The sequence below is a fragment of the Brassica napus genome, chromosome C5 (genome assembly GCF_020379485.1).
Source record: "Brassica napus cultivar Da-Ae chromosome C5, Da-Ae, whole genome shotgun sequence".
Classification (NCBI taxonomy): Eukaryota; Viridiplantae; Streptophyta; class Magnoliopsida; order Brassicales; family Brassicaceae; genus Brassica; species Brassica napus.
Window position 1 is genome coordinate 7,703,632 of NC_063448.1, and position 24,851 is coordinate 7,728,482.

Here is a 24,851-nt window from a genome sequence, read left to right on the forward strand (position 1 = left end):
GGTGATCCAAGTCTGCCTCGCACTGTTCGGGCTTGGATGGCTTGCTTGTCTGTAAATAAGCCAGATTGATCACTCATAAGCGGATGTATAAAATGATTCCGCGAACTCCGAAACAAGACGAAGGGAAAATGTACGAAATTTTTGCAGCACCAACAGGTCTAACGTGTATCATACATAAGAACAGAACCACCCAAACCCGAAAAGAAATGCAATAAGCCAAATGAGATGAGTATACTCTGCTTAACAAAGAAGCTTTATTTTGATCAAATCCACTTATCAGATCATGCACAAACGGACGACGGTTGATGGTAAATCCCAGCTGCATCGTTGGTAAGTCGCTTCTTCCTCCTCTTCTTCGCAACAATGACAAACCCTTCACCTCCATCCGTCTCATTTTCCTTCACTCCACTGTCCTCTTCTCTTCTGTAAACTATCTCTGTTACTGTACTATCCTTTGCAGAGGTATCTGCCAAGTCATCTTTAGGCTTGTTTTCTTTCTTCTTAGATGCTACAACCTCCTTCTGGGATGAACTTACGATGAAGCTAAGTAGTATCTGCCTCGCCAGCTCTTCCTTCTTCAACGCAGCTGCGTTTTTCTCAGCCTCTAGGCCACTGCTGGAGTCAACGGATACACTTGCATCTCCACCTTCATGTAGAGAGCTTTTCATCACGGATCTCCTCGGAACGAACTCTGGTGCATCCGGATTCATGGTTTTTGGCATTCCATTTCCATTTGGGTAATTAGCACCGTAATATGGTGGTGAATGAATTCCAGTTCCGGAAATAGGCTCTGCAGCCAGACTATGCGGATCAGTAACCAAGAAACCTCCAGGATTGTACGGCTCTGCGGCGGCAGACAGCTTTCTCCTGCTGATATCAGAAGCCTTTTGCTCACGACAGGACACTAAATCCTCTTCAGGCTCTGACGTTAGATTTTCTACTGACTCAACACTTTCTTCTGATTCTTCTTTTTCACAGGGGAGCTCTGTGCCTTCCGTTGGCAAATCCGACATTACAGCATCAGACTTGCTTTCTTCTCCGGTTGATGAACTTGAGATCCTGTATATCTGAGTTTCAGTTCTTTCCAAATTCAGTTCTAATTTTTCTAACATCGGCTTCAGAACTGTACCTGGTGGTGCCAAAGCAACCTCTTTGTATGAGAGTGACTTTGAAGCCAAAGTAGTACTGGTCGCCGCAGCATAACCAGGAGACTTTATTTGTGGCTTAATTGTTTTTTTACTGACATCTATCTCTCCATTCTTCAGAGCCCTAAGAGATGATGGCTTAGAGAGTGAGGGTCTTGGAGTCGTTTTCTGCAAGGGAGAAGCTATATAATGTTGATGAACATCCTGTCTTCCATTGAGATTTCTATTAAGCGACACTCTCTGATAAGGCTGCCTTTGTCTAAATTTCTTTCTAGCACCATTTCCGGATCTCCCCTTTGGGTAAGCCTCTTGCCAGCCCTCACCTAAAGCTGACTCTTCCACAGTTTGGTTGTCTACATTTAGCCTGTGTACTAAAGTATCACCCGTCTCTATTTCGACCTCATCCACAACGGCATTAGGATCATTTACTTCGTTCTTACTCTCAGTGACATTTGTTTCTACCACGTCGTTCAATGTAGCCATGCCATGCTGTGAAGCAACGGAGTGGGTAGCATCATCAGCTGATGCACCACTATCACTGACCGGTGAAACCTGCCGAAATAGAAGTAATGTCACACACCTTTGACATGAAATCCATCTCGTTCTTTTTGTTTCAGTATGTTTTTTCCATTAACTTCTAGCGTGGGAATGGTATAATTAGAGAAGCAGCAAAGTTTGAATTCAAGCTCTTCAAGCAAAGTTCTAAACAATTAAAGGGTTTTAATCTGGTTATTGTTTTGATCATCCAATTTCAGAATGAGTGACCTGAGAAAAACAAGGATAACAAAAGTTCAGGAATTACAGTGAGACGCCGCAGTTTTCTGTGAACAACACTTCCTTTATTGTCTGGATCAGAACTTATATAGTCCATAAGATCTTCTACACTGCAAGAAAGGTCGGACTTTGGTGCCAATGAAATTAATTACCATATCCTTTTATGTGTTCTGGGAGTTTCCAATTTTGTACCTAAGGTGGCCTTTGCTCGCAATGGAAGCATCAGGCTTTGGGATTCCATTTCGAGCTGCTTCCTGCTGCTCTATGGCCCTTGATTCAAAATATTCAAGCCATGCAGCAGCATCCTGTGAAGAGACCAAAAGAAATTTGAGTTCAAAACCATTCACTTTTTTACTTCGCTAGTAAAAATATAATATCCAGATGAGATTGCATGATTCCTAATCCTCAATGTGACAAAAGAAAAATTGTTTATGACAGAAATCTAGGAGATTTGTTTGTCACCTGTGTACGAAGGTCATCTGATCCAAGTGTTTTTGTAAGTATCTGAAGTGTAGTCTGTTCATGATGCACACTCAATGAATATGCTTCCATGAGAGAGAGAGCCACAGCTATTGCATGATAGCTTGCTGCTGTCTGTAAAAGTAAACATTAAAGCAATGGTTAGTTAAAGAATGGGCGCAAACAAGGGAAAGATAGATACGTGACGAACCTGAATATGGTCAGCTCCTAGCAATCGTTTATTGCACTTTAGAGCTTCATGTAGGTATCTTAGAGCTAGATGAACGTTCCCTACTCCTTCCTCCATCATAGCCACATTAATATATGTGGCAGCAGTATTCGGGTGAGATAGCCCACAAGTGAAATGAAGAAGAAACAAAGCACGGTTCACATATCTGTAAACAGATGACAGATAAAAAAAAGGGTTAGAAAGATGGCAGATAACATTTAAAAAGAGCCAATCAGAGGAAAGGTTGGATCATAAGACTAGGTGATGGAAAAGCAAAGTAGTGTTCGATCAGTAGTGACTATATTAACTATAAGAGATCATCATGCACCGCTTACTTCAGTGCCAACTCAATGTGCTGAAGGCGATAATAAAATACAGAAAGATCCCCATAGCTTTTCATAGTGTCGGGATGGTCGAGACCAAGTTCTTTTTCATTTATATCCAGAGCCTTCTGTTGATATATAGTTGCCTGATCAAGAGAGGAAAAAAAACATCAAAGTTAACAGTGCCTCTCATTGGTTTTCTCTTTTGTTTATAATTGGAAAAAGTTATATCAGTGCCTACAAACAAAACATCAAGCTCGACAAAAACTCTCTATCTGCTACTTGAACTGATAATCAAATGTGCTATTAGGGAAGAAGATGAGAACTGATGTTACCTGGTTAAAATCGCCAGTGTGGTACAGTACAACGGCTAGAAGGCTGTACGCACAAGCAGTATTTTTATGATAAGGTCCACAGACAGCAATCATCTTGGCTAATGCCTAGAAAATGCAAGAAGTCATCATCTTTTGGATAACAAATCAGATGGTTATAACATGAAAATGTCGTTGCTACCAAATCAATTGGTACCTTTGTTCCATGGTTGACAGCATCATCTAGTTTTCCTTTGTCAAGAGCAAGTTTTGATGACTCCAAGAGTGTCCTTCCGTCAGATGAAACGCATAGCACATGCTGTTCAATCGAACATATATCTTAAAGATTAGTGTCTAGCATTTGAACCATGTTTGACGGACCAAGATTCAACCAGCCGTAGATAAAAAAAGAGAGAGTTTGATCTACTCGCTTTTAGTCAAGCTAATATTGGATCGTGGGGAGAAAGAAACCAACCTTGCACACAGGTATCAAGCCAAAAACATCAGAGCTCTTAAAGGGATTTGGAGAATCGAAGTCATAATCTCTTGGAATTAGTTCTAACCCAACCTGTAAAAGCATGAGTAGAGAACTATTATTCTTATTGAAGCAGCAAACACATTAACACTGAGATACATTACCTTCTGGCAAAGTCCTCGGAGAATGGAAACTTTATTCAAATGCTTGAACTCATCTTTCTGTATCCAACCAAATCTAGTGGAGAGAAATTTCTGTAGCCACTGTAATCTGAGACAAGACTCTTCACTGGAGATTCCATCACTCCCTTCCAACCCATGGAGGCCAAGCATGAAATTTAATGACGCAGCTATAGCCCCAGGTAGCTCTGCCATCTTATTGATAGATGCAATAACCGCCCTAAGAAGATGCTTGAAAGTTCTCGTAATCATCTCATGAATACAGAGGGACTGTATGTGAGGAAGGTCCTCAGCAAGTTTAGCCTGATTCATAGGAATAGTGAATACTCATTATCAACTTTCTACCATCACTAATTCTAAGCTCAACAAATTCCCTTTTAGATCGAATAACTTGGCAACAGGAAATGCACTATTGACGAGGTAAATGATTCTTACCACATGTCCTAGAGAACGCATTTGGAGTCCTCTAATATGCATGAAGTCTGTCATTGTGCGGCCATCAACTGGAGAAAGCTCCAGGGATCCAAAATCTGCTACCTAATAAACCATAACAAAGATTCCTTAATATAGCATTTGGTTATAGATAATTTCAGATATTAATATTCGTTATCTAGCTTAACACATACCAGCCTTGGCAAAGCAATTTCATCATAGTATCCATATACCATCTTGGTAAGCTCTTCTTTTGACTGTATCACAACAACAACTGAGTAAGCACCACAGTCTCCAATATGATAATAAAAATACAGTAAGCATACATAAACAAAACAGAGAAGGCAGAAAATAGATTTCATAATGAACTTATGCTCTCTCCTGGTTAAAAGGCGCAAAGAAAGATACCTTTAAATGGAGACCAGTTCCACTTTCTTTTAGGCGAGAGAAAGCTTCTTCAGAAACCAGTTCCTTCAGTTCAGCCTCAAAGTGTTGATCAGCCTCCCCATCTAACTCGCGTAGACTGATATTTTCTTCCTTTCCCTTCACGGTACTTGTATTTTCTGATTTCTTATTTTTCATCTTTAGAACTTTAAATTGTTTCCCCAAACCTTTGACTGAAAGGTCAGTCTCACCATTCATTGCAGGCTTCCCACAGAGATCTTCCGTTACTGTTTCTTTCTTTTGTAGATGCTGAACCCAGCAAGAACCGAGCTCCCATCTGATGGACCTTTCGGAAGATTCCCTTTCTTCTTCTAACTTCGTTAGGTTATTTTTAACTAGTTCATGTACCAAACATCTAAAAGACTCTAAATCATCCAAATCAAACTGTGGAGGCTGGTTCCCTCCAGATTTTCCGACACTATGGGACCTGTGAAGCTGAACCCTTAAGCTGCAATGAAGTTATCAACAAAGGTGGAAAACAACAAGAAGTTAGATGTTGACATATTTTAATTGTTTTTTTTTTTGCAATGGATGGAAATGTAAGAAAGCCTATTATTTAACTGTCTATTCCTAGTTCACACAACACGGCGATGTCACAGATAAATTAATTGGAAAATTAATACTCAACAAGTATGGAAGAAGAGAGGCCAACAACAAGATAGAAAATGGTGTACGAACATGCACAATGTGATAAAATAAGTATAAACTTAGAAATCTACTTGGGTGCACATACCTGTTAAGGTTAAGAGCATTAGCTCCTCCATCCGGTAAGTCATCGATCACAATATCACGTAAACCAGCCATTCCCTTCTTAGTTTCGCCCTTGACATTTACCACCGCTGTATATCCACAGTGCTTTACAATAACTGTGCTTAAAGCCCAAATATCCTGGAAAAAAAATTCTTCATTAATACAATCTCTACAATGAGATACATGAAAAGTATATCTTTTGTGAATGGTTATAGTTCCACTCTAATTCGTCATCTAAGAAAACTGTTGCTTGATATAATAGTAATCATAACAAAATCTTGTAGTGCACAAACAGTCACACTTAGCATCGAAGCAAAATGCTGATTGACAGAAACAAACTGTTGGTGGTGAATGCAAGAACATAGAAACAATAAGTTTCACTAAAGGCCTTTGATAACATAATTACTTTAAAAATGGCAATGGAGCTCAAAAGATGGGTGTAAAAAAAATAGATAGCAAAGTCCTATACCATTTGCATGTAGTTAATTGAGAAAAGGAAGAGAAATAACTTACGTGAACAATGACACTCTCATCAGCTGTTATCCCTTTTAGCAGATTCCTTTCACTAAGTTCCTTGGATGACAAAGGAAATGCTTCATTTTGAAATGCACCTTTAGGATTCTGGTCAAGGCCGGCAACATCACGTTTTACAATAATAGACAAATCTCCAACCCGATCTTCAAGAAGGATGGAGCCTGCAGGGAAGTCACTAGTTCCACTTGTGCGTTGATTAGTACCAATCACGTCGGAAATGGCTCTAACAGCTCTTCGAACAGAGGCATCAACAAACAGGTTATGAAGCAGAAAAGCCTTCTTATCACGAATAACCCTCTCCTCCTCAGTCTTGCAAGGAAGCGTAGCTAACACAGAAAACTCAGCCGCCCAGGGACGAAGATCATGTTCACCATTCCTCCCCTGGCCTCCACCGTTCCCTCCCCAGTTTTCATCCTCTGTTGGTAAAGGGGAGAAGGTTGATAAAGACTCAGAAGGGGGTACAAGCCACGTGTTTGTGCGTAACCCATACGGAAGGTTGCCAAACTGAAAAACGAGTGAAGAGTTAATATTATTGGGCTTGAAAATAATCCATTAGTAGCAGGATGAAACAGAAACTTCACCTTATTCCGGTCAGTGAAAGCTTTCATCAGTGACTCATAAGCCTGCATCATTTCCAAACACACTACAAGTTAGTCCCTTTGAGTCACATGAATAAAACCAAAAACAAAGAGGCGAAAATAAACGACCTTGGCAAAAGCATTGCTGACATTCTGAAGCAAATCAACAATGGAATGGGTATGAGAGAGCTGCTTCCCAACGGCAAAGAAACCTTTAACCGATGCAACCACATGTATAACCTTCCCATTGCATATCTTGACCTGAAACGAAAACAACTTACATCAACTATCAAGGTCTTAGATAACAGAGCTTCGCTTCAAATCAACATCATCAGAGTGGTAATCGCACCTTAAGTTCAAAATAGTCACCATCACGCCTCTCTCCAGCTTCTTCACCATCCACTTTCTTCAACTCTGCAACGACTCCGTCAGAGAACGTAACTGCGATAACTAACTATGCAGAGAGCAATCAACAATACAAAACTTACGAAGAATCGGAGGAGAGACGTTGGGAATGGAGAAAAACTCGTAAAATTGAGAGAGCTTGGGCGTCGGGTGGATAGCGACCATGTCCAGTCCCTCCGCTGCCGGATTGCCATTTCCGACGGCGATGAGTTTGTTGGAAGAAGCTTTGGAGACGGAGGAGAACCTGGTGGTGCACGCTACGATGTCTAGGACTCTCCGCACCTGAGTCAAAGCTTGACTTTCCTCCACGTAGTTCTCTGTGGCAATAATTGTAAATAATATAAACATTAAGGGCAGATATATAAAAGGGTAATTCTCTACCATTTTCAAAGTTTTGGTCATAAAAATAGAGCACAAAAAAAGAGAATGACCAAAATGTTTCATTTAATAATTAAAATGACCCTAATATCCTAGATATATAAAATAAAAATAAATAAAAAAATAAAAAATAAATAGAAAAAAATAATAATAAAAATTTATAGTTTTAGATTATATGTTTTCAAATTCGAATTTTTTTATAAATTTTTTTTTTTGAAATTTGTTTTTCGAAATTATTATTATTATTTTTTCAAATTTTCTTTTTGTAATTCGAAAATACTTTTTGAAACTATTTTTAAAATTTTTATTTTCAAATTTTTAATATTTATTTTTATTTTATAAAATTTTAAACCCCGAATCTCAAATCCACGCTCTTTAACTCTAAATCCTAAGGTTTGGATTAATTAACTATAAGGGTTTAAATGTATATTTATCTCTTTAATAAAACATTTTGGTCATTTTGATCCTTATAGTCTATATTTGTGACCAAACTTTTTTAGTGCTATCTCGGGTATTTCTCTATATAAAAATAAGTAAGAGTAAAATAATGAGATATCGTCTACCAACCAATTACAAAAAAAAAGATAATTAAACAATGATTAGTGCCCATACATGTATCTCAGTGACACTATCTAGTACTCTAGTATAATAATATGTGGTAGTGGGGGTAGGAAAGGAAACTAGTGTATACTGTATAGTATTAACCACTCACCCGGAATCATACGGAGGACAGAAGGCTTGAGGGTAACCACTTGGATGTTATCACTCAATCTATGCCCTTTCACCTGCAACAATCATTCACCACATCCAAGTTAATAATCTTAGTTTTGATGGAAACTGATGATCTTAGTATTATATACCTGATGCGAGAGGGAATAGTTGGTGAGGTGGCAAGTGTCAACATGAGATGCCAGAAGCCTTTTCACATCAATGATCTTGTCAGTAGAGACTCCTTTGAGTATCACTTGTGTTTCGTAAGGAGTCGTGACTGTGATATCAACCAGACTCGGCACCAACACTTTCTCTTCTCTCTTCTTCTTCTCTCCTTTCCCTCTGTTTGACTTCCCTTTGCTTGACCTCGGTGCCATTTTGATCCTTCATGGAACACACAAAACATAACATTAGATTTCAACACCAGAAGAAAACTCATAAACAAGTTGAATCATATACACACAGCTCCAAACCTTGGAGCGTAGATTCCGAGAGAGATAGAGAGAGAGAGAGCCTTGAATAAGAGAGGGTGAAGAGAAGATATATAAAAGAGGGAGGATAAGGGTTGATTTGGTTTTTGGAGATATGTGACTAATACTGGCCTCTCCTTCTCGCTAACGCCAACTCTATCTCTCTATCTCTATACTAAACGACGCCACATGTGAGTTTTGATGTTCACATTAAAGTTTTAATTAAGGCACCAATCCAAGTCCCATGCAATCCTACCGAGACTATAAATGATGGTTGAGATTCAGGCACGTGTCACTATTGAGTGGTGGGGACAGAGTGGTTCTTGTCCGAATCCGTTTTGTTTGTTTTCACTTTTTCTTCTCCTTTCAGTACTCAACGGTTCGAATCCACTGCTATCTGTAGCGGTCTTTTTTAGTAGTGGTTGCCCACTCAAAAGTCAATTCGCTTTTTTTTTAATTAAACCACCTACTCAGTGTCTACACTAGATATACACGAGTTCCACTCATTACACTCTGCTTACAGGTGACAACAACGTAGGAACTTAAATACAACTACAGTGATGTATGTCACAACTAGTCACTCATGAGACCGAATCAAATCCAATATGCAATCAAAAGGCAAATACTGATATATTTGCTTCCACTTACAAGATGGTTTCAGTTATAACTAATTTCAAAACAAATCTAAAAAAAAAGAAAGAAAAACCGAGTTACAACCTCAAAGATTTTTTCAGTGTGTTTGGTTTTTGAGCCAGTCCTTGGTGCACAAGAGAGCTTCCAAGGTTACACGAGGAAGAGAAGCCTTATAACTGTCCATCTGCTTCACTTCTGTGTCGAATACGGAGTCAGGTGAGACGGTGCTGAAAGGGACGGAGAGAAGATCAACAGCTATCTTAGAGAGTATAGGGTAGTTGATGCTGTTGAGCTTCCACCAGCCCAGAACGTCGAAGGAATCAGACATCAGAACCAAAGTATCATCTAGGTATTGATCCATCTCCGTTTTCATATCTGACATGTCAATATCAAAGTCTCCAATCGTGACGAGAGTAGATCCTTCCTCTAGAAGCTCGTCACCCATAAACAACGTGTGGTCTTCAGATTCATCACCAAGTTGCTGGTGCTCTTCACTCACTACTTCACATACCCCTTCCACATTCTGCTTCTCTACCTTACACACACTAGTTTGCTCTACTGTAATTGAGGCGTGCTCTTCTTCCTCTGCTATTGGACGTGACTCTATGGTTTGCTCTACTTGTGGACTTGTCTCATCTACTGATTGTACATCCCCTGTGTTGGCATCTTGAGGCATGTCTTGTTGGAAGTCAGGTTCTTCAGCCACCTCTATTTCCACATACTCATCCAGCAGGTTGTGTCCACTGTAGTTTAGGAACAGATCATGGACAGCATCACTGACGCTCTTGATCCAGTCTTCTGCATCTTCACCATACGCATTAGTAAACGTGTCCTTAATGTGTTTCATCTTGAACCGAGGATCCATGACCACAGCAACCGCCAAAACCAGGAAGCAACCTCTCCAGTACAAGTCGAATTTCTCCCTCAACGCGTTCACAGTGTTCCTGGCATCCACGTCGTCACCCATGGCTGCGTGGCTCAGCTCCAGCTGAAGCTTTGTCATCTCATCGTACAATTCATTTGCTGTCAAACGGTTTGGCCTAGCCAAGACGCTACCCGCTTCGAAAAGAATCTTCAAGCACGAGCAGAGGCTCTCAACCTTTCTCCACTCTTCAGGAGATATCGATATTTTGTAATCAGGATAGCATGTTTCCAAACAAGAAAACACTTGCTTATGCTCACAGGCCCCCACCAGCATGTTGTAACTCGTGTCCCATCTCGTCTGGTTGTCGAAGAGAAGATCTTTGTACGGAACATCGGTCGGGAAAAGTCTCTTCAGCTCATCAAACTTGTCTCCACAATCGTCGTTTGTCTTAACAAACTTGATGCTATCTCTGACTTTCTTTATAGTCGCTCGAAGCTGCTCGTCTCCAAGCGCATCTTGTGCCATACTGCTCAGGACGCGAGCGTAGCATTTCCCCATCAACAACTGACCGTTCAACACATGCTGGTTCCTGAACGACAAGAAGCCTCTCAGACTCTCAACGCACGTTTTGCTTACTAACGATTGGCTGACAGTGAGGCTAGAGATCTTCCCCTCCAGCTTCCAATCAGATAAGCAACTAGCAACAGGCTGGTTCAACGCGAAATCCGAATCAGGACAAGCCACAACAGCAACATTTAACAGACGGCTACTCAAGTTCCAGTCTTTATCAACAAAGTGTCCTGTCACAAAGGCATAACCCACTGACTGCCTCGACGACCACACATCTACAGTAAGATTAACTCCCCCAGGAATCTCTCCAATAAACTCCAAAAGCTTCTCCTTTTGAGACAAGAACATGCTAACACAACCCCCATGAATAGCATCAAAGCTCGCCATACTATACTGAGGACGAAGCGCCTTTAAAAAACCAGCGAAACCACAATGCTCAACCATATGAAGAGGGTAATCATGCATAATAATCATCTTCGCCATCTCACGGTTACAGTGATCTTGATCCAAAGGGGCATAAGACCCTTTCTTGGGAGGAGGAGGACAAGAAGAAGCGGTGGTCTCGTCCTCCTTTCCCTGAGGGGTGAGACTGGTCTTAGGGCACTTGGAACATATACCCAACTCAATGTGGCGCTTAAGGTGGCTAGTCCCCGAAGCTTTGGCGCCGTTTATGTAAGCGTACGACTTGTTGCAGTGCTTGCACAAGGCTTTGGTGGTGTCGGAGCTAGTGGCCTCGGTGGTGAAGTGATCCCACACCAAAGACTTCCTCTTCCTCCTCCTGGCGGCGGGTTGTTGTGAATCTGATGAGACGCTGGTGTCAACGACCTCTGGAGGATTTGGATCCATTATCCTGAAATCGAATCAATCATGAGTTTGATACATGCAGATTCAAACACAATTCAACTACACAATAGAGGAGAGAAACTGAATGGAAACTTACGCGCAGAGAGAGAGAGGGAGGGAGAGGCAGCAACGGCGGGAAGAATAAAACGCGTGTAATGGGCTTTGGAGGAGGTTGGCTCAGATTAGGGTTTTGAGCTTTTTCTCCGTCGGCCTTTTTTTTGTTTTTCCACTTATTATAAATCAAGGAAGATGCAGTTTTTTTTTTAGTATTTACAATCCCTTGAATTTTCCTCCGTAGATCTGTGAACTTTGCTTTAATCTGGACCCTCTATCTCTTTCTTTCCATTTATTTGTACATTGATTGCCTTATATCACAAAAGAAAGCAATAAAAAAAGAAAAGGAAATACAAAATTTTGCTAAAGCAGTAAATTGCCTTGCCACAGAAAGAATGTATATGATATATCCAGCATAATTTTCTAACTTATTAAGATGAAAATGTCAACTGTATGATACACACCTTAATCAAGGAAAATAATTTAAGAAAAGATTCAATACTCAATTATGAACATCATTATCAGCCATATTTTAGCAAATATCTCGGAATTAAATTATGAAAAGTTTCTCATTCAATTTTTTTATAGATATACTCAACCAAGTCTCTTTTTTATTTGTTTAACAAGACATGAGCCCGTTGCGTTGCAACGGATTTTGTTTGATGTTGTAATTTAATAAAAACCATAAATAATAAATCATTATATTATAGTATTTTGATTGTTTTTTGCATATGTTGTTTGAGATTAATTTTATAATTAAAACCCGTTTTCACACATAAGTTCAAGTGAATATTTGTATTTTATAACTATGGTGCGTAGATGAGTTGTTATAAACTTTATACTAAGGATTAGAGAAAATACAATACATAAACTTGAACACAGTCCGAAATAAGAAATGAAAAGTAAAAAGAAATGAAAGTTAAATACACCAATCGAATCAATGACAACATTATACATGTTCTTATGTACTAATTTAATGTTTTATTAAATAAGTCTTAAAAAATGTAATATTATTTATTTTAAAGTTAGTTTTTCTTCATGTTTTTATTAAATAATTTATTGTACTTGTAGGATTTTACAATTCGTTTTTGTTTAACATTTTTTCTTAAAAGTTAATGTTTATCTTTTATAATTCTCTATCTTTAATATCTTTTAAAACAAACATTATAATGAAATATAATAATAATAATAATAATAATAATATTATTATTATTATTATTATTATTAAATAATATTTATAATTAATTTTGAGAAAAAAGTTTTTATTATTTAAGTATATATATTTTTGATTATCATATAGTTTAACACATATCACATTTATAAATATATAACTATTGTAGATCCTAAAATCTACTTTAAGAATTTGATAGTGATCGGAAGTTCAATCTGGAGAAGAAAAAAGATGTGGGCAACGATATCCTTAGAACACAACGATATACTCAGGTATGAGTCGGCGAAAATGGACTATATTCGCAGGTCGAATATCATAAAGATATCGGGAAGGAGAAGATCGTGACTGAACTCGAGAACGAGCTGCCTACGTACCCGTCGTGCGATCAAGTCTAAACGTAGTTCGATTATCATCATCTCGAAAGGGATGTCGGTTTCATCGGTCTTGAGCAAGACGTCGGGTTTGCCGGTCCCGATCGATACATCAAGTTCGTCGGTTCTCAGGAGAGACATCGAGTTTGTCGGTTCTCAGAAGAGACATCGAGTTCGTCAGTTCTCAGAAGAGACATCGAGTTCGTCAGTTCTCAGAAGACGTCGGTTTTATCTCTTACCATCTCGGGCGAGATGTCGTTTACCTCCTTTAGAACGAGACCTCATTCATGAATGAGGAATGAGTTGAACTCGAGACGGTCGATTACGATCTCATTAGATCGTGCATCGTACAAAGGATAAGTCTTGTTCTTCAACAAACGTGGAGACGTATTGGAGTGATAGAGAAACGTGTATGATGAGGTGTAGTAAACCCTTCGTCTTATTGATCTATGTTAACGCATGGAGCCTGGATTCACTATGTGCACACGTCTCCTCTCTTAATAATAATGGTAATGGATGGTGTTTTATTTGTGGTTGTGAGCCTCCGTCAGCTCTCTTCGAAGATCGCCTTATAAATCAATTGCTTTGTCTTTTTATAAGGGTTTCAAGTTGTTGCACGTGCTTCCTAGAATTCAGTCTTTGACCTCTTCTTATGTCCATGTGAGTCCGAGAGATCGGTAACTAACTTACTTTTGGCTTCGTCTTTGACGTTTAATAACAACACGAGACTTGGTGATGAATTATTGTCCCACAATAATCTCTATAATAACATATAATTATAGTGGGAGTGATTTGGTACAAATCATGGTCCAACAATTACCATGTGTCACGATCATGTTAATTAGCAATTTTGAAGAACCAAGCTCAATATAATCTTTTATAATTATATTTTCATTAAAAGTTTAGAAAAGAAAATTTATATTAAATAAGTTGTTTTCAAATCTATTTTTTAGGATTTTGAAAAAGGAAAATTTCTAAAACAATTACTACTAAATATTTTTTAAAATCGTTTTTACTATTAAATATTTTTTTAAAGTAGTTTTTTCAAAATTCGTTTTTATTAACTTATTATATATATATTTTAATCATTATATATTTAAACACATGTCACAATATTAGAAGGAAAATTATTATCAAATAATCTTTTGCAATTATCTTTTGATTAGTATTTTAAAAAGGAAAATTACTATTAAATAATATATATAATAAGATTTTTAATAAAATTTGTTTTTGTTAATATCTTAGTATATATATTTTTAATTATAAGATATATTAACATATGTCACAATCTTAAATATATAATTGCTATGTGTCACGATGAATTTAATTAGCAACTTTGAAAAACCAAGTTTTATATAATAAGATTTGTTATATTTGAACATTTATTTATTAAATTATATCAGTAGCATATATAATGTTCTAATGGTTTGTTATTTTTGGCAATTAATGGTTTATTTTTGTACTTAAAAATCTAGAAGAAGAAAAGGGAAAAATGTCTAATACTTTGGCTGTGGAAGATATAAATAAACTACTATTTGTCTGATCATATATTTGCTCCCATCTGCCTCATCAGGCTCTGCAGACCACTCATGCCACCAAACTGCTGCAGCATCTGAGGCGACATGACTGTGCTCATCAGCTGTTGAGCGCTCTTGTTTGAGCTCTTATCTCCATTCTTTAGCATCTTGAGTCCTTTCATGTTGCTAAATGTCTTTGCCATCCTCTTGTACTCTTCCAACATCTCCATCACTTCTCTTACAATCTTTCCTGACTCTCTCGCTATCCGCATTATCCTTGACTCGTTAAAGGCCTTACTTGGGTTTGAGCTATCCAGCTCTGCAACATTACCATTTTTGTTATTAGTTCTACTCTTAGACTTATACACCAAATAAGAAATGTTCTCACACCTTCATTTGTCATAGAATCCATCATTGTCATGTATCGCTTAATCTTAGCCTCGCTTTCTCCTTCCGGCATCATTTGGGCACTCACTCCAGGCAGCATTGAGTACAACTGCACACCAAAGACCTCCCTTTGTGTTACCAAGCGTACAGCTCAGACTAATATTTGACAAGAAATACTCACCTGGTTAAGTGGCCCGGAGTTCAGGAAACTCTGGTACTGGTCGTACATCATTCTCATTGAAAAGTAACCCTTGGAAATCTTTTCCAAGAATTCAGCCTGTTGATCTTTAGGTACCACCTCTTGTAGTTTATCTACCAATCCAGACAAATCACCCATTCCTGTTGTACATAAAACATTACTATCAAAACTCTTGAGTCAACAACCCATGAGGAGACTTTGATTACTCCTCACAGTGCTGCTAATCCTCAATCAGTGACATGAAAGTTACCTAAGAGACGGTTGACAAATGGTTTGACGTCAAAGACTTCAAACTGATCCATATGCTCTCCCGTTCCAATGAATATCACAGGGCTTTTTGTAGCCGCAACACTAACAAAATAAAAAATAGAACACATTCACCTGTCGAAAGAGCAAAACAGTTTCATACCAAACATTTGAAGTATATCAGGAGGGGGATACTTACGCGCTAAGAGCACCACCACCCTTGGCATGGCCATCCATCTTAGTAATAATCACAGCTCCCACAGCAACACTTTGCTTAAATGCTTGAGCTTGATCAAACGCAGCTTGACCAATACTGCTATCCATAACAAATATTACAAGATCCGGTTTCTGAAAAGTAGAAAAATCCAACATCAGCGCTTCCATCATTAAAAAATAAATAAAGAACTTGAAGAGTAAGAGCGCATACTGTTGCTTCAGCAACTTGACGCATCTCTTCAAAGAGAGAAGCTTCTTGTTTATGGCGACCACTGGTATCAACAATAATAAGATCACAGTTTTCTTTCTCGAACCTATCAACTCCCTCAACAGCAATTTTCACAGGATCTGATTCAGTGTAGCTGCAAAGAACCACAACTCAGCATCAGCACATTATGATCCAGAAAGCACAAATAGGATCTCATAACTTACCTTCCATAAAAGGGGATGTTAGCCTTAGTGGCATTCTGTTTCAGCTGGTCAAAAGCACCCGCCCTGAAAGTATCCGCACACACTAAAGCTGGTTTGTACCCTTTCTTCTGGTGATAATAAGCATACTTTGTACAAGTAGTTGTCTTTCCAGCACCTAAACATATACTAATAGTAAGAAACGCATACAATCTATCGACGCATTAGCACACCATCTTACAAAGACCCCACCTTGTAATCCGACAAACATAACTACACTAGGTTTAGCCTTTTTGGGGGCAAAGGCAGGCTTTCCCGGATCAAGCATCTTACACAGTTCACCGAAGATAGCCTGAGAGAAAAACAAGACGAACATCAAGAAAATGAAACGATTTGAAGAAGAATCTAGGGTTAAAAAACCAAACCTGCTCGATGATTCGACGCTTGTTGTGGCCGGCAGCTAGATCCTGGAGGCTTACAATCTTCTTAATATTGGTCTGCATCTCCTTGACAAGGGAAAACGAAACATCGGACTGAAGAAGAGCACGAGTGATCTCGTTCAAGCGTTCATTCAGAGCCTTTTCATCTATTATTGTCACGTTGCGCATCTGATGTATAGCGTGTGTGATACGCCCGCCGAGCTCCGCCAACACCATCTTTCCTCGTCTTTCTTTCAACGACGACTAAAGCGATTAGAGAGATTTTCCGGGAAGAGTATCAAACTTCAGGAATCAGGGCTCGAGTCTCGCGTATTTATAAGAGAGACGGAGAATTACTAATTTATAATTATATATGAAACCCGATGCGCGCAAAAAAGCCCAATGGGCCACATGATTTAAACAGTTTCGTATGATATTAAAACTCAAATACAAATTAGATTGGTTTGAAAATATAGATAACAATTTTTTTAAAAAAAGTTTATTTGTAAATATGGATTGCAGTTTTAGAAAAATTTGTTTGGAAACATTGATTGTAGTTTAAAAAAAAAAAGGTTTGTTTGGAAACATAGATTGCAGTTTTTAAAAAAAAGTTTGTTTGCAAACATAGATAAAAGTATATTAAGAAAAAATAATAATAATGGACTTATATTTATAAGAAAAAATGGAAATCTATTATATTATGAGAAACTATCTATCTAGTACCTAATCGGGTTCAGTTCATGTCTGTTTGGGTTTCGGATTTCCGGGATTAAAGATTTCAACTCCATTTGAATATTTCTAAATTTTAGTTCATGTTCGCTTCGGATTTTTGCAGGTTCAGTTCGAGTTCGGATAACTCATTTAAATTACTTTTAAAATTTTAAAATTCATTATATACTTTAAATTTCTCAAAAACTATAAACAAAATAATATATTAAATATAAATTTAAATAATATATGTCAGAATACCTAAACTTAACATATAAATTAGTTTAGTTCATATATTTGGATAGAGAATCAATAATTATTTTAAATATTTTTGGTGTTTTAAGTATACTCTTACTATTTTTGATATTTACAATTTATTATTTGTATATATTTTCAAGTATTTAAACCAGCTTAAAAGTATCATATATATTCTAGGTGTTTTTATATACAATAACTAAAAATAATTAATATATAAGTATATAAATCTATTTCGGATACCCGAAATTCTTTAGTTCGGATCGGATTTGATTTCGGTTCTCCAGAAAATAAAATTTTGAATAGTTTGGATATTTAATCAATTTTGATTCGGGTTTGATACTATTTTTTCGGATTGAGATCGGTTCGTTCTTCAGATTATGATATTTTGCTCAGCACTACTATTACTGACACGAAAAACAAATAGAAACATATTTTCTAAAAAATTAATCCGCGCGAAGTCTAGTTTGATTTAAAAGTAAACCATGGATTAAGAGAGTATGCTTGGCGATATAAAGTGAAGAGCTTAGTCATGGACCATGGCTTTTCTCCTCTCCAAACGACAAGTCATTATGCATTCAAAAAAATCGCATGTTTTGGTTTAACCTGCTTAAAATCATATGAAACTCTAGTCTCTACGTATAGTTGACGCAAATTTGCATGTTTAAAGGAACACTTGAACAAACAAACAATCAAAAATAGGAACTTGTACAAGAACAGATTTTAACTTTGTTTATGCTTTTACTAGTTAAGTACTTACCAATGACTATAAAAAGACATGGTCAGCGAAACTGTTAGTTGTTTCCGGTTTCATAATGTTGTAAATGGACTACATGAGTTGATAAGAAGACAGAATGTCCAAGAATGTAATCAGCAGCTGGCAAATTTTAGTTTTGCTCTCAAATGTATTCCTACGCAGCTCTCAACTAGACGATCCTGATCCCTTAAAAGAAACTGTCGGGTACTGCTTTTTTAGCTTCTTCTGCTCTCCGAACTGGTGGATGGCGTCTTGAATCCCTGCAAATGCGACCACAAACTCGGCTGTATCTGTTTGATTCAGCAGCTTCTTCATCACCAGTTCCAACACTTTATACCTGCACATCACCAGTTTGTGCTATTCAAAACTTTCACTTAACTCAACCGGACTATAAGACAATAACATCCCTTTTGTTTTTAGTTCATCACTAACATTCCTTATCTTTGTGATGTAGAGAAACGCAAACCTGAGTCGTTGTGCCTTTGAGATGACTTTATTGATGTTTCCAAACAGCTCCTGCACGGAACCTAGAGCTTCTTCACGCGACTGAGCATTGCAGAGCGGTGAAAAGGGGAGGTGGAGAACACAGGTGGCCTGAATTTCCGCATACTCCTCATCGATCACAGCCTCCTCAATACGTATCTCACGGGTAAGCTGAGAGAGCACACGTTCACTCGCCTCAGAGAGAGAGAAGTTGGGGTTTTGAGCGGCCAGTATACGAACAAGGTCAAGAATGGAAGTGGGACGCCAGTCTCCAAGCCAGGACACAGCAGCCAGCTCATGAGGCGGTATCCACGTAGGCATGAGAAGGTTAGAGACATCCTTCAAGGACGTTGAGACCATGGACTTGAAGTAATGCGACTGGTATCTGCTCAGCTGCTCTTCAATCAGCTCATCTAGCTCCCACCTGGATTTAAGCTCCTTGTCTAGTCTCGCAGCTATGATATTCTGTTCTTGCCTCCACAGTTCGTACAAGTCTCCAGGTGATTCGTCATCTAAAGCAATTAGAGATAATTATGCTTGTAACATCAGCTACTAACATTACAATGCGATAATCAGAAGTTTAACTAAAAAACTAGTTAAAGAATGAAACTTTATGCGGATAACCTTTTCTAGAAGAGTCGTGCTGGTGAGATCTCCAGGAGTGGTGTCTTTCAGAAGAACCACCGGCTTTACTAGCAGCGTATCTCTCCAGATCATCCCATGAAACTGATTCCGCAATGTGGGTGGTTTCCTCAAATCCATTCTCTTCACTACATCGCAGTAAGACACATCAATAAGCGCACCAACTATCACATCCAAAGATCCTAATGATTTCATCGTAGCTATAAACATCTAATCAATGCGAAACCAAATAAAGAGAACCCTAAATCACCAAGCGAATGAAACCATGGAAACACAGAGTCTCGATTCGACCCAAGTTTCGAACAATCACTCTCCTTGAAGCTGGCTTATACAGAGAATTAAAAAACGAAAGAGACGGAGAGAAGATACTCACAATCGCGCCACCTCCATGGCTCTCGTTATCTTCGAGCTTCTTCGGTACTCGTTTCTTTCCCTCGTTCTTGGAGATTTGAGTTTAAGAAACAGGAACAAACGAGAGAGGAAGGGGTAGTTTAGTAATTAACTATACTGGGCCGCGCGCTAAGGCCCAAATATTATCACTAACTATACTGGGCCCCGCGCTAAACTAATAATCCCAAATCGTTCGGTGCCTGCGGAAAGTAAATAAATATCTCATCGAGCCCAGCTGTATTGCCAGGTGTTGCATGAAACGAGCAAGCATCGGTCGCCACGCGGGTTTTAGATCCTTGTCCTAATCCATTAACTTCAAAAGTCGAGCCAAACATCGACAACACTTTTAAAAACGTTCGAGAACCAACACGTTACATCCAAGCCCCTTTCAGACACTTTTCCAGACTAATTCACAATGCAACAAGAGAAGAGCAACGAAGATCACAGCCGCTTGTTCAACATCACGGCCAAAGATCTAACGGCCGGAAACCGAAGGCTAGTGGAGGTTCCTTACACGGCAACACTGTCCCACGCAATGAACATATTAGTAGCCAACTCCATCTCCTCACTCCCCGTGGCTGCACCTCCGGGACACTGGATCGGAGCCGGAGGCTCCATGATCATGGAGTCTGATAGACAAACCGGAGCAGTACGTAAACACTACATAGGGATCCTCACCATGCTCGACATACTTGCTCACATCGCCGGCGGAGAACACAACCTCTCCGATCCCACCGATCTTGATCGCAAGATGGGTTCTCAGGTGTCTTCAATCATCGGTCACTGCCTCGAGGGGCTTAGCTTATGGACGCTGAATCCTAGCACTACCTTGCTGGAGTGTATGGAAGTGTTTAGCAAAGGGATACATCGAGCGTTGGTGCCAGTGGAGAGCAGCATAGAGAGCAGTAACACTATCTCGGGAGTCGAGTTGGTTGAGTCTTCCTCTGCTTACAGGATGCTTACTCAGATGGATCTCTTGCGGTTCCTTAGAGACCATCACTCTGATGACCTCAAGGATGTTCTGTCACGCTCTATATCTGATCTCCGAGCTGTTAACGAGTCCGTTTACGCCGTGACGGCGAGTACGAGTGTTTCCAATGCCATCAAGTCTATGAAGGCTGCTCTGCTCAACGCAGTCCCCATCGTTCACGCCCCTGAAGTAGCTGAAGAGGACCATCTTCAGCTTATCAATGTAAGCTCTTCATTTTTTCAGATATATTCTTGATTATGTATTATGTAGAGTGTACTATTCTCCATTGTGTGTTTTGAGATTGCAGGGGAGGCATAGGAAGGTGATCGGTACGTTTTCCGCAACGGATTTAAAAGCATGTCGTTTGCTTGAGCTGCAGGCGTGGCTGCCACTCTCTGCTCTGGAGTTCACGGAGAAGGTTTCAGGGAATGAGAGGGAGACTGTGAGTTGCACTGAAGAGGCGAGTATGGAGGAAGCGATAGAGAAAGTGGTCACCAGAAGAGTGCACAGAGTGTGGGTTGTGAACCATCAGGGTTTGCTTAAAGGAGTCGTCTCCCTCACCGATATCATACGCTCTATAAGAGCTGCGCTTTTGTAATAAGATGATCTTACCTTGTGTGTTTCTCCTCTTTAATCTTGGAGCTGCTGTTTTGTAATATATGATCTCGCGTTGTGTTCTTCACCTCTTAAATTACTATGTAATGTTCACTTTGCATCCATACCATCAAAAGACGGGATGCGGTAGCTCGTTTGGTAAGGACCTTGGGGGTCAATTGTCATGTTTTCGGGTTCGACGCCAGGCGGAGGGGAACTGCCCATTTTGTCATCAAATGCGGTACTGGGTGTTGGGCTTTGTCCCCAGCCCAGCTATAGTCCTTCCGGGTGAAGTGGACCGCTGTCTAACCGGGTCCAGGGAATGACCCACGTAAGTGGGGAACCCTGGGTTATCAAAAAAAAAAAAAAAAAAGTAGAGAGTTACCTCAATAACATGTTTATTCCCGTCCATATCAAGCAAATCATGGCACATAGCATCATAGGTCCATTTGTGCATGACATGAGTAAAAGTAAAAGTTTGCATCGACCTTTCCTATGCTAGGAGACGCCATAATAATTATTACTTGGGATGGTTCATAATCTAACTAGAAGATGTTTTAGCTACTGAAACACAGAAAGACTACTTACCTGATTATCTACGAGGAAAAACGTCCCAATCTGTTACAACAAATGTGGGATAGTAAATGATACAGCTATGAAATGAAAGGAACAAAAACCTCTCTTATCTGCCAAAAGTGTTACATACACAACATTTGTATTTGTTGTTGGCAATGAACAAATGTGATGAAAGAATCCTCTGGATTCCCACACCCACCCAATAGAGAAAGTAGAAGAAGAAATGAAAAAAACACCTTCCAAGCAACCCTGAAACGTCATTAGACTAACCGCATAGAAAAGAAGACAAGAGAGGAAGTGTTGATTTCTCTGTATCGTTCACCTTACAATTAGTTCTTAGGCAAAACTATTAGTAGCCTTGATGCTTTGATGATTTCTTTTGTGTATCTTTAGTTATTTGATTATTGATGCTTTATGTGGATGAGACTATATATATCCCCTTTGAATTGCAGTAAAACAAATTCCATTATGTAAACTAAAATTACATCAGAGATGCAATAACACTCCAAATCACAACATACAATGTACGTGACGTCGCGGAAAGAATACATATATATAATCTCGAATGCTTCTTCTTAATGTAGTGATCAAATTGCCAGGGAGTAACATATCATCACAAGTCTCTATTTTTCACGTGAAAAGAAGCAGACTAGATAAATGCCTAACACTAAAAGCATACCAAAAGTACAATAGAACAACAATACACAGAACAAAAGTTTAAGAGTCTTCTGATAATGAACTACATAGACACATTAGTTCTACCAGCACGTACAACAACAACCACTCATAAATGTTAATGCTACACCTGAATCAGACCACAACAACAAACTCTTCACGTTCTGTACAGAGCACAGAACGATAGGTTTTTAACAGCTCACGGATGCTGCAGCGCCCTGCTGCTGTTGGACTTGATTCGCCTCTAAGCCTCTGTTTGTGTCTTCCGCCGCCTTCACGTCATTACTTTTCTCCTCAGCTACAGCTGCTGCAGCTTCGTGTGTTCCATTCCCCTGATTAGCTTCAAGGTTAGGCTTACCAGAAGTCGCATTCTCTCCTCCGTTAGCTTCAGCGCCAATGCTGCCCTTGTTCTCAGTCTCTTTCTCTGCAAGCTTATTCTCTCCATCACCCTCTTTCATCTCAGTGTCCTTTAGGTCTTCACCTTTGGGAGTCTCTTCAGCTTTTCCTCCACTCCCTGCCTTCTTTTCAACCTCAGAGGAATCCACTTCCATGGGCTCTTTCTTGTCAGTCGCAACTTCTCCCTCCTTGTTCTCTGCCTCAGCTTTCTTCTCAACCTCAGAGGAATCCACTTCCACGGGCTCCTTCTTGTCAGTCACAACTTCTCCCTCTTTGTTTTCATCCTCCTTGTTCTCCTTCTCCTTCTCAGCCTCAGACTTTTCACCATCTTTGTTCTCCTCAACAAGTCCCTCCTTAACAGCAACATCTGCTTCTTCTGTCTGTCCGTTCTTGTCTTGTTGTGCCACTTGGTTCTTCTCAGCAGCCTCTTTATTATCCTTTTTAGTGAGAGAAGAGCGTCTCTTCTTCAAGAGAGGCTCTTTTTCAGGAGTGGGGGTCGTAGCCTTCACCTTCTGGCTGATCCTTGACGACCGCCTTGGAGTTTCCCCAGTCGTCCAATCAAACTCAGAGACGAGAGGGTTCCCAGGATGAGCCTTGAGGTACTGCTCAAGCTGCTTGCGTGAGCTGATCTCCTCACCCGTTGGAGCCATGAACACAATCTCTGTCTTCCTCGGTGTACCTGCTCTCTTCGGATAGAACTGGAATAAAAAAAAAAAGCTTCCCATTTATCACATAGCAGCAACATCTATCTTCTCCAGAAAAAGCCCCAAGCTTTTAACAGCCAATTCTAGGGTTTAGGTTTTCCACACAGAGCATTTTCATCGGAAACCTTAATTTGATTCCTTATGTGTTAAATTCTCATCTAATCAAGGAACTAAACATACAGATCCCAAAACCAACCTTGAAAACAGTTACTTTCATTAAATTTCCCAAATCGAATATAAACCCTAGACCATAAGACAAGAAAAGAAACTTGCTCAAAATAGAAAACAGACAAGACAACACCCTTTTACAGACATCAATTTCTTTTAAGGGGAAATAAAAGCAATCACAGCAAAAAAAAATTCCAGAAAAATTGGGGAAAAAAAAGGAGGAGAAGAAGGAAGATACCAGTTTCTTCCATGAAGTAGGAGCTGGTAGCTCAATGGACACGAGCTCGTCTGTGTTTTCCATCTTCTCCTCTCTTTTCACCTGACACAACAGACTCTCTCTCTCTCTCACTTAAAACCCTTGTCACAAAATTCTGGTCTTTCTTTCCTTTCTAGTAATAAGAGCTGCTGAAAGCACCGTTGTGACACTAATGGATATGTTTGCGTGTTTCTTCTGTTATTTTCTTTTTAATAATAATATCTTTTTTTTTTCAAACTAAAGTTGACTTTTCCTTTATCCACGAGAGCGAGGGTGATAGTTCAATGACAGACCTCTATGAGATCACCACGTGTCTTGTTTAGCCGACGTTTCATCGTGGATAAGGAAGCATCTGTTTTCCCGCTTCTGGAAGAAAATAATAAAGTAGAATGAAGAGTGGGGTTGAGGTCCGCTACGTGACCGCTTATTTTACGGCGAATCTGCTCTCTTTTTTTTTTGTTTGTTCATTCCCACTATCCTAGTGAGCCTACTGCATGATACAAGCCCATGTTAAAGGGCCCATCCCAAATACTACTACTCGGAACCTTTTTTTGAGCGGAAGATTTCACATGGCGCTGAGGATTGACCGATTGAGAAACAAAAGTCTATTGTCTAAAACCATATTATGTCATGAAGCATCTTTAATCTAACTTTCTTGTAAAACTTAAGGGGGATTGGAATATATTCTTTTGTTGGTAGAATCTAATCTCTAACTAACCAATGAAACATTAAAATCCCTCACAGACAACTCATACTATCTTCTAACCAATGATACATTTAC

General features: G+C 39.2%; 6 protein-coding genes across 8 annotated transcripts; 1 reads left to right on the top strand and 5 right to left on the bottom strand.

Moving 5' to 3' along the window:
• Nucleotides 1-122: 122 nt before the first annotated feature.
• Nucleotides 123-8,837, bottom strand: LOC106452142 (protein REDUCED CHLOROPLAST COVERAGE 3). 3 transcript variants are annotated; one of them, XM_048758115.1, is made up of 23 exons: nt 8,601-8,837; nt 8,277-8,511; nt 8,129-8,201; nt 7,122-7,355; nt 6,983-7,047; nt 6,763-6,894; nt 6,637-6,678; nt 6,035-6,559; nt 5,505-5,659; nt 4,736-5,219; nt 4,522-4,584; nt 4,331-4,432; nt 3,881-4,198; nt 3,717-3,809; nt 3,459-3,560; nt 3,266-3,370; nt 2,943-3,076; nt 2,590-2,773; nt 2,382-2,513; nt 2,112-2,224; nt 1,948-2,029; nt 1,130-1,697; nt 123-1,059 (listed from the first exon to the last, which is right to left on the bottom strand). In XM_048758115.1, the coding sequence occupies exons 2-23, from the start codon at nt 8,502-8,504 to the stop codon at nt 1,013-1,015; spliced, it is 3,981 nt and encodes a 1,326-aa protein (XP_048614072.1). In that variant the 5' UTR covers nt 8,505-8,511; nt 8,601-8,837; the 3' UTR covers nt 123-1,012. The 3 variants fall into 3 exon arrangements, with proteins under 3 accessions (XP_048614072.1, XP_013749627.1, XP_048614071.1); XM_013894173.3 differs by having other exon boundaries at nt 123-1,697; XM_048758114.1 differs by having other exon boundaries at nt 123-1,697; nt 8,591-8,765.
• Nucleotides 8,838-9,181: 344 nt separating this feature from the next.
• LOC106452170 (zinc finger BED domain-containing protein DAYSLEEPER-like) lies at nt 9,182-11,759 on the bottom strand. Its single transcript, XM_013894209.3, has 2 exons — nt 11,606-11,759; nt 9,182-11,515 (listed from the first exon to the last, which is right to left on the bottom strand). Exon 2 carries the CDS (start codon nt 11,509-11,511, stop codon nt 9,328-9,330), a length of 2,184 nt encoding a protein of 727 aa, XP_013749663.1. The 5' UTR covers nt 11,512-11,515; nt 11,606-11,759; the 3' UTR covers nt 9,182-9,327.
• A 2,755-nt stretch (nt 11,760-14,514) lies between these two features.
• On the bottom strand, nt 14,515-16,826 carry LOC106378107 (signal recognition particle 54 kDa protein 3). Its single transcript, XM_013818296.3, has 9 exons — nt 16,503-16,826; nt 16,330-16,429; nt 16,102-16,255; nt 15,881-16,031; nt 15,653-15,801; nt 15,458-15,558; nt 15,190-15,347; nt 15,012-15,117; nt 14,515-14,940 (listed from the first exon to the last, which is right to left on the bottom strand). Exons 1-9 carry the CDS (start codon nt 16,731-16,733, stop codon nt 14,648-14,650), a joined length of 1,443 nt encoding a protein of 480 aa, XP_013673750.1. The 5' UTR covers nt 16,734-16,826; the 3' UTR covers nt 14,515-14,647.
• Nucleotides 16,827-18,178: 1,352 nt separating this feature from the next.
• LOC106363684 lies at nt 18,179-19,858 on the bottom strand. The gene is made up of 4 exons (XM_013803390.3): nt 19,715-19,858; nt 19,324-19,469; nt 18,683-19,211; nt 18,179-18,553 (listed from the first exon to the last, which is right to left on the bottom strand). The coding sequence occupies exons 1-4, from the start codon at nt 19,729-19,731 to the stop codon at nt 18,382-18,384; spliced, it is 864 nt and encodes a 287-aa protein (XP_013658844.3). The 5' UTR covers nt 19,732-19,858; the 3' UTR covers nt 18,179-18,381.
• A 184-nt stretch (nt 19,859-20,042) lies between these two features.
• On the top strand, nt 20,043-21,378 carry LOC106452179 (SNF1-related protein kinase regulatory subunit gamma-like PV42a). The gene is made up of 2 exons (XM_048758120.1): nt 20,043-20,923; nt 21,009-21,378. Exons 1-2 carry the CDS (start codon nt 20,147-20,149, stop codon nt 21,297-21,299), a joined length of 1,068 nt encoding a protein of 355 aa, XP_048614077.1. The 5' UTR covers nt 20,043-20,146; the 3' UTR covers nt 21,300-21,378.
• Nucleotides 21,379-22,521: 1,143 nt separating this feature from the next.
• Nucleotides 22,522-24,303, bottom strand: LOC106452189 (methyl-CpG-binding domain-containing protein 10). Its single transcript, XM_013894232.3, has 2 exons — nt 24,053-24,303; nt 22,522-23,640 (listed from the first exon to the last, which is right to left on the bottom strand). Exons 1-2 carry the CDS (start codon nt 24,113-24,115, stop codon nt 22,738-22,740), a joined length of 966 nt encoding a protein of 321 aa, XP_013749686.1. The 5' UTR covers nt 24,116-24,303; the 3' UTR covers nt 22,522-22,737.
• Nucleotides 24,304-24,851: the final 548 nt, after the last annotated feature.